At 34.2% G+C, this 9,300-nt stretch overlaps 1 protein-coding gene across 1 annotated transcript in view; it reads left to right on the top strand.

The window, feature by feature from the left end:
• Positions 1-9,300, top strand: part of LOC106464358 (myosin regulatory light polypeptide 9-like) — a 26,406-nt gene that overhangs the window by 3,537 nt on the left and 13,569 nt on the right. Inside the window, exons 2-3 of the mRNA XM_013924494.2 lie at positions 2,408-2,509; positions 8,070-8,145. Coding sequence (XP_013779948.1) covers positions 2,408-2,509; positions 8,070-8,145 — 178 coding nt within the window. The remainder of the gene's footprint in view (positions 1-2,407; positions 2,510-8,069; positions 8,146-9,300) is intronic.

Genomic DNA, 9,300 nt, shown 5'->3' with positions numbered 1-9,300 from the left:
GCAGCTTTTATGGGCGTTTTTGCGTTTTTTATAATTACATATATGGAAGCAGCTTTTCATGTCCTAATATATTTATATACCTTCCGTCTAGGGGACGGGTACGCCAGTTAGTATAAACATATGATAACGGTTTAACTGCAGAATGTATTGACGTTATATAACAATGTTTTAAGTTGAAATAATATTTAACTGTGGATTGCACGGGCATAATTTTCCTCTTTAAGTAACACTTAACGTTTATTAATAGGAAAGTATTAACAGTGAGTTTTGACCAATTTTCACCTGTATAAGAAACAGTGAACGTTTGTTAGCATGTAAGGACTAACCGTGAGTTTTAACTAAGGTTCAAATACATAAGAAACATTGAACGTTTGTTAGTAGGAAAGGGTTAAGTGTCGGTTTTAACCAAGATTCACCTGCATAATAAACACTAAACATTTGTTAGCATGTAAGGACTAACCGTGAGTTTTAACTAAGGTTCAAATACATAAGAAACATTGAACGTTTGTTAGTAGGAAGGGGTTAAGTGTCGGTTTTAACCAAGATTCACCTGCATAATAAACACTAAACATTTGTTAGTAGGTGAGGACTAACTATAGATTTTAACCAAAGTTTACCTGTATAATAAACACTAAACATTTGTTTGAGGAAGGGTTTAAATGTCAATTTTAACTGAAGTTCATCTGATTAGCAAAAACTGGGCGTTTGTTAATAATATAGGATTAACTATTGGTTTTTAACCCAAGTTTCACCGCTATAGAAAATATTATAAATTTATTGACAGAAAAGGGTTAGATGTGGGTTTTTAATCAAAATTCACCTGCAAAAGAAACATTGAAGGTTTGTTAATAGGAAAGTATTAACTGCGAGTTTTTAACGAAGGTTCACATGTAGAATAAATATTTAAGGTGTTTATTGAAAAGGCTTAACTGTGGCTTTTAACCAAGGTTAACCTCCACAGGAAACATTGAAGGTTTATTTAATAGGAAAGAATTAACTACAGGTTTTAACCAAGATTCATCTGAAAAAAAAAAAAGAATGAATGTTTATTAACAAAAAAAAAGCACTAGCTGTGAGTTTTAAACTAATATTTTTAACTATGGGTTTTAACCAAGGATCACCTTCATAAGAAACGTTGAACGTTTATTTAATAGGAAAAGACGATCTATGGGTTTTTATCTAACGTAACCCTCCATAAGAAACACTGGGCGTTTGTTAACAGGAATTGATCAGATAGTTATTTTTAACCAATGTTCCCCTCCATAAGAAACTAAGAACGTTTGTTAATATGAAAGGTTTAACTGTGGCTTTTAACCAAGGTTCACCTCCACAAAAAACAATGAACGTTTGGTAAAAAGTGTTGGATTTACATCAAGGTTCACCGTCATAGGAAACATTGAACGTTAGTTAACTCACCTTCGTAAGAGACATTAAACGTTTGTTAAAAAGAATTTTCCTGTGAGTATTTAACCAAAGTTCACTATCGTAAGAAATATTGAACGTTTGTTAGTAGGTAAGGATTAGCTATGAGATTTGAAAGCATATTTTTTCTCATTTAGGAACTCTTGAACATTTGATAGGAAGAGAAGATTAGTTGTAGTCGTAAAACCATAATCCTCCTCTTGTAACAAAAGTATATGTTTGTGATTGAAAGGATTAACTGTGGTTTTTTAACCAGTTGTCATTTTCTTAATCAATAATGAACATATTTTACTGTGAAATAGTTAGTTAGTTGATGGTAGGCAACTTACGTTATTCCTTCTTCAAAGAATGTGTGATTAATTAAAGTTTAATAAACTCTTAAGAACAAAAATATATATTAGTATTAAAGAAAATGAAGTTGAGTTGTGTTTAGCAAAGATAGATTTTTCTCGTCAAGCACCAGTTTTTTTATATTTTTAATATGCTAAATATAATTTATCCTGTATGTTAAATATAAAAATGCAACTCTAGAAAAATAGATATATGGAAAATCCACTTTTTAAGGGAAATTATATATGTATATTTACATTACTATTTCTTTCTCATTTGAAACGATTTCCATATTTTTTTTTAAATTCGAAGTATTTTATCACATTTCATTATCGTCTTTAGTATATTTAACCTACTTCTAGATTGTTAAAACAACTCACAGATGTGATATTACCAGTAATAACCTAATTTAGAAAAAAGATGTTATAACTCCAGATATATGCTTTACAAAAGATATAATACAATAAATGAAGTAATCATCAACATAAATCTTATCAATTAGATAAAACCATATATATATATATATATATATTGTGTAAAAAGCACAATGTAAAAAAAAAAGAAAACGTGCATGATTAAGTTTATTTTATTCAAAATATTCCTGTCTAATAAACACAACCAATTTATTTTAAATTTTCTACTCATTATTTTACAGTCTAAGAAAGGCAAGGGAGAGTCCCATAAGAAGAAGGCTGCACGAGCGACTTCAAATGTTTTTGCTATGTTTGAACAGAACCAGATAGCCGAATTCAAAGAGGTGACTTAGAAATGCTGTTACCAACTATCTGTAGCAACAGTTTGGAACTATTCCTAAAATTCCCTTTTAATTCTAATGGGAAATTAATAGTGATTCTTCCATATTTTACGTCTAGAAATATATTTAACTAAACTATTAATGTTAGGTTAAAAAAAACACAACTACTAAGTTAACATACAAACATCATATCATCTTACTACACTCACAGAGAATCATACAAAATTCAGTTCCAACATAATTAGATCTGCTTTTGACAGTTGCTTTAATCTCTCTTTTGAAGACGATTCGTTATATTATCTTACTTTAACATATTTTGTATTTCATTACGTGTTGCTTTTTAAATCATATGAAATTTTTGTGTGCGTATTTAACTTCTTAAATCTTAAAAGCCCTAATCATCCGTAAAATGCAATTTTCAGCATATTTAGTTACAGTTCAAATTACTACAGTAATTACGCTGTACATTATTATAATACCTATAATATAAAATACTATAACATTTACAACGTAAATTACTACTTCAGTATTAGAGCAAAGTTAGTAAAAACTACCAAACTGCTGTTTGACTTACTTAACAGTTACCTTGTTACAAGAGTTCAGTACAGATTAATACAAACAGTTAAGTGTAAACACTTCATCTTAAATGAGTGGGCCAAACTGGTCTCTTACTGGGAGGAAGGTACCATTCACAGAGGCAACTCTTCCTATCGACCTCCCCAGTGGCTTGTGACTGGGGAAGTAAGGGTTCTCCCATTCTCCACTAGAAAAAACGAGGGGAAAGAATACGTGGTGGAGAGAACACCGGAGTGTGTGTATGAACTACTGTCTTCAAACACAATTATCTGGAATCGGGTTACTACCCAGAGATAGTGTAATGAATTACTATGACTAAAGACAGCAAGTGAAAGCAAGGTGTAAGGGCGAAACTACACCTAGTGCTGTCAGTTTTTTATTTTTTGTTTTGTAAAAGGTGAAAAAACATCCATGTCAGTTGTGCATTCTGCCAAGGCAGTCTTGCAGAATACTCCATCTTAATAATGAGCACTGAGCAGGAGCAAATTGGTATAACACTTTCTGTTATCCACTGCTTGAAGTATGATAGATTTCAGGTAAGTATTTCTTGTGAGGCAATACCAGCCATTGGGTGGGATTCGAAGTCACCAAAGTTAAGGAATGTAGTGGTTATCTTCTCATGTTATGTCCAGTCTGGTGTGTATTGCCACCTATTTTATATTTTTGTGAGCATTTTTAATGTAGTAGAAAGTGCACAAAAATAGCACATACATGGGGGTACCGTGAAGTGTATAAAGGACATGGAGATGACTGAAAACTCAACAGGCAAAACTCACCACAGTAGAGCTTCTGGGTGAACTGAAAAATGGTAAATGAAGGGAGGCAAAGCCAGAGGCACGGGAAACTGCCCAATGATGTAAGTAATAGGCAGTAAATGTGTTAAGTGTAGTCCACATACAGCCTATAAGAGATCTCCACCAAATGCTGGTAACAAAAAAAGCCAAGAGAGGCTTTGGTATGCCAAATATGGTGGGAGAAGACACGAAAAAGTGTACAGTCAGCCTAACCCAAAGAAAATAGAAGGGGACATGTCCTAAGAGGATGAAGTCTACCAAGGTAAAAACAGCTTATAGCAATTTTTCTGAAAAAGAGCAGTCATAAGAAGACAGCAATGGATAGCCCATACAGATCACAAAAGACAATCAGGATCAGTAAGATTATAAAATGAGGAAATAGCGGGTAGAAAGATAGGATAAAACATTCTGGGCAGCCAGAAGAAAGAAGAGGTCTGGAATCAACATCAAGCAGCATCTATGAGAGAGAATGGGAGATGTCTAGGTTGTAAATGTTTGAACTACTTCTACCACAAGCAAAGAGAAGGATAAAATATGCCTCAAGAAACAAATGAAACAAAGAACATGAAGCCAAAGACTTAAAAGGGGTATTTAAGAGTATGAAAAATCACAAAAAGGTCCCAAATGAGAAGAAAGGCCATACAAAGGGGTCAATGAACAGAAGAAAAAAGAACCTTGAAGAAGTCCATGAGATCAGAAAGAGGGTAGAATTAGAGAAAGAGATTGGACTAATCCAGCTCAGAGCATCGACAGCTATACAGATCGAGTCCAGGTTTGGTGATCAAAAGAGAGGGAACGTGGAATTGAGGGAAGTAACAAAAGAATCGATCACTGGAGACTCAAAATAGGAAGAAATCCACTGGAAGTTGCAAGGATCATTCTGTGGGATGGATCCTGTCCAGTTAAGACAAGTGATCTGCCACCAGATTAAAAAACCCCACAGCCATGACATGGGAAAATAATGATAATATGCCCAATAAAGGAATTCCAGAATGAGAATACATAGGTCCCAATGGTTGGTGTCTTTCTGGCAGTTGATGAAAGAAATGGCTATACAATTCTCTAAATTAATCAACACGAGATGACCCAACAACAGCGACAAAAGAAGTTGGCAAACCTAATAAGCCTTTATGATCTCATGAAAGATGACATACAACGAACAATCCTCTGGAGAGAGACTGGAGGTGTTCAAATGCAACTCCAATCAGAAAGAGCGACATCAATGTAGAGATGCAAGTTAAGCTAGGAGAGAGAAGTGGAATACCCTGTGTCGTGTTGGAGCAATCAGGCCACCACAACAGCGGGGAATGTAGAGAAGAAGGTACAGACACAATAGTAAAAGAAAAAGAAGTGCAGCACATGTTCCATTGAATCCCCAGAATCCAAGAAAAGGAAAACATGGGCATAACCAATAGGGATCAGGCCTACGAGAGAAGAAGGAGTCTTCAAAAATCCAATGAGAGAGATGAGAGAATCTCTTGTGCATGCAAAACAGGAGAGAGAATTGCCTTGGACATCAAGATCACCATGGCATAAAGACACAAGGGAGAGAGTTCAGCTCGCCCCACTCAGAAAACGAGGAAACTCCTTAGGGGACAAGATACTAAATGGTAGCCAAAAATGTACTTAGAAAGTTCGACCACCCAGCTCAGGCGAGATGCCTCCTGAAGAAAAATGAAGGTAGCAATTGCCGAATCTTGTTAAGATGGGGCCAGATGGCCAACCCTGTGGAAGAGGGGGGCAAACAAAATAATTGGACGAGGTACAGAAGACGGTTTAGCCTAACGTGTCTCTTTAAGGTGGTTAGCAGATAAAGGTATTTGTGGAACAGAGTCAGAAAACCAAGACAACAAAGGAAAATTGCTGGAGAGCAGCCTTGGCATGAGATTTCAAAAAGTCTGTATCACCCCAAAGGACCTGGTCTGTTAGAAAAGGAGTGAGACGAAGGTCATGCATAAAAGAGGAAGGGATGTGGAAACCCAAAAGGAAAGCAACAGAGGATATCCCAAAAACATAGAAACTAGATAAAAATAATGACAACAGAGAAATAAATATCGTTTAATGCAGGTGTTAAATTTAGTTATTTTTAGAATTGATAGCTTATCACAATTGTGTTCTAAAGTCATTGAACCAGTCTGTTTGGTCTTTGACAAAAAAAATAAAGAAAAAGAGAGAACTATTTAAAACCCTGGATACAGCTATGGTAACCAACGTTATAGTGGTGGTTTTAAAGTTAAATTATCACAGATTGTATTGTACTAACAGAGCAGGAAGAATAATTCGTCTTGTCAGTTGTGTTCTAAACTAATTGAACCGACCTGTGTGGACTTTGACGAAAAAAGAACAATTATTTAAAGCTCTAGATAGAACTGTGATAACCAACAGTGTAACAAACATTTGTATATAGGTTTGACTTGTTTTAATATATTATTTTAAAACAAGTGGATTGTGTGCTGTTTGTTTATTGTTCAAATTTATCACCAACAAGTCACAGACACCTACTGTAAAAACTCCGGTCCACACATAAAAATCTGGGAAATATAAGCCAAAATAGCAAACAAAGATGAACCCATCATAACCATCTCAGCTGTGCTGAAGAGTTGCAGTGAGAAGGTGAAGGATATAAAGCTAAGGAGTAGGGAAAAAAAAAAGACGAAAATGAGCAGGTAGCTGAAAAGAAAAGACAAAGAAGGAGAATGAGGAACTCCCCGAGTAGACAGAAATAACACAAGATATTGGAGTTCTAGAAATATAACGGAGACACAAAGACGAATAAAACCAGAAGGATGAGGAGCAGCCTGGAATTTGGTCAGAAGAATTCTCATGAAGTAGAAACTACCAAAGAGATAGAATAACACATGTCTGATTTATAAGTGTAGTAAACAGAAAAAAAGGTTCTTCTCATCAAGTAAAGAGGAGCCAGAAGTAAAGGCTGGATGTGAAAGAACTGAAAAAATAATGCACAGGCAATGCAGGCATCACAGAAGATAATGAAATAGAACAAGGGACCTGAACTGGAGAAGTAGGCAGAAGGAAATCAAACACCTGATGGATGATAACGGGAACATCATCAGTTAACTTAATGCTACATCATGGTTCAACACAGCTCCATAAGACTGTTATGATTTAAGTTATCCACGATGTTGATAGTACTCCGCAATTGAGTGAAATTCGAGGCCTGTCACATGTAGACACGTGATCTACTAAGTGAGCTAAATAGATAACAACTGAACGTCAGTGCTATGAACAGAAAGTTGCTTCCAGTTGCCTAAGTGAATTGGAAAAAAATGCCCGAAAAGCACAGGAAAAACACATCTGAGCTTATGATCATGCACTAGTGCTCAAAGAAATTACTTCGCATGGACGTTATTTCGCTCTCCTATTAAAGGACTACATCATAGGCTGGTGCAATACATACAGTTCAAAGTACGTGGCATACACTGGAAATTCATTGGCAGTTGCACATGAGGTAATAGCTCTCAGTAGTAATCAGCATTTCTTAAACGAACATTATATGATAAGCTACAAGAATTATTACACTTTACATTAGTACGATGATTGCAGATTACAGTGTAAGTTCTGACAACTCCTACAGTTTAATTAATGGTAAAGTATGACAATTCTTACAGTATAAATTAGCACAAGAATTACAGTATAAGCTATAATATCTACGACAGTTTAAATTGGTAATAAGGGTAAGTTACGATAATTTATACCGTTTATATTAGTACAAAGATTACAGTGTAAGCTATGGCAACTCATACAGTTTTAATTAGTGTAAGGGTGAGATGGTAAGCTATAACAATTCTTATAGTTTAAATTAGAACAAGGAATACACTCTAAGCTATGACTTCTTAAGACATTTGCAGTGAATATTGTTTAGGCAACTTTATTATGTATTTTGATACTATCTTTAACAGTCTTTTTGAAAACATAGATCACATTTTTTGCATATTCTTATACATTTTCCTACCTCTGTATAAGAACATTTATTGAATATACTTTTACAATTGTTCTGTAGCTGCTGTTGTAGTTGATTAGTTAACTATTTTCATATATTTACTGTGAATGTTATCTAGGTAACATGATTAGGATATTTTTTGTTCTTATAAAATTGGTAATACCATTTACATTTTCTCACCTGTTTTCTCTAACTGTAATATAGTTTGCTGTTATTTTATTTGTTTTAATAGGCATTCCAGCTAATAGATAACAATAAAGATGGGTTCATCGATAAAAACGATCTTTTGGTGACGTTTGATTCCCTCGGTAAGCAGGCATATTTTAATAATATTAATGTTTGAATTAGAAGAAAGTAACAAATAAAGATATTATCTTATTACGATAACTCAGCAAAAGCATAAGAAAGGAAAATTATGCCATTATACAACCAAAATATGAGACTTCATGAAAGGTAAGCGACTGTAAAATGTGTAATTATTTGGCTTTATCGAGAAGTAATTACTTTGAAACAGATGTAACATACCAGATGTAAACTTCTACATATATATATATATGGCGGACCTTTAGTTTGGAATTTTAATGTTGTATACATATGTACATAGTTATGTGGTCACCACATACAGAGAAACAGAATTACCAAGTTTAGTATGGGTATTGATACCAATATCTGTATGTGTTGTTCAGACTAAGATATAAAGGTTATCTTCTTGTACGCTGGTTGGCAAAACTTCGCCTAGCGGTTTGTTTAGTGTAAAATGTAATTCTACTTACAATAATAATCTAAACTAATCATTTGAGTAAATTAACTTTGAATTACCTAATAAATCAAATTATCCCTAAAAAATGCAAAGTAGGAGTAAAATCCCTCTAAACTCTACTTTGTAGAACTGTATAATGAGATGAAAATATTTAAACTTTTTCACTAACAAAAAATTGGATGAAAATAATACTAGTTTAATTACTTATAAATAGAAAATTTCTAAAAAAGTTATATTTTCAAACAGAATAACATTCAGGCTATAGTAGTGGGGTTACCTCTACTTGTGTTTTCATTTGCCCCCCCCCCCCCATCCCCAGTGGCACAGCGGTGTCTGCGGACTTACAACAAAAGTTTCCATTTCAACACATTGCCTTGAGTTATCTCTTCAATTTTACTACAAATGTGATGTTTTGTGGACCTTTTTTAAATGGAAAAGTTTGGTTTTGTCCAAAAAATATCCCAGAACTAATTACATTGAGATACAAGTTTTTTTAAACTCGTTTCTAACAGCCTATTTTCAGTTTTTACTTTCAAAAGATTTTCTTCCAAAAACCAAAACCTCCTAGACTTCACCCCTGGTGTCTTCTCGTTTTCCAAACCCTAGAACAGCAACTAAGAGAACTGAATGTACACAGCGTGGTCACAAGTAAATAGACACCTGATTTTTCGTCATTTAACTGATTTATGCTAACTAATTTGTG

Source organism: Limulus polyphemus, unplaced genomic scaffold, assembly GCF_000517525.1.
Source record: "Limulus polyphemus unplaced genomic scaffold, Limulus_polyphemus-2.1.2 Scaffold1626, whole genome shotgun sequence".
Classification (NCBI taxonomy): domain Eukaryota; kingdom Metazoa; phylum Arthropoda; class Merostomata; order Xiphosura; family Limulidae; genus Limulus; species Limulus polyphemus.
The sequence above is the reverse complement of the archived record's forward strand: the minus strand, read 5'-3'. Positions and strand labels throughout refer to the sequence as shown.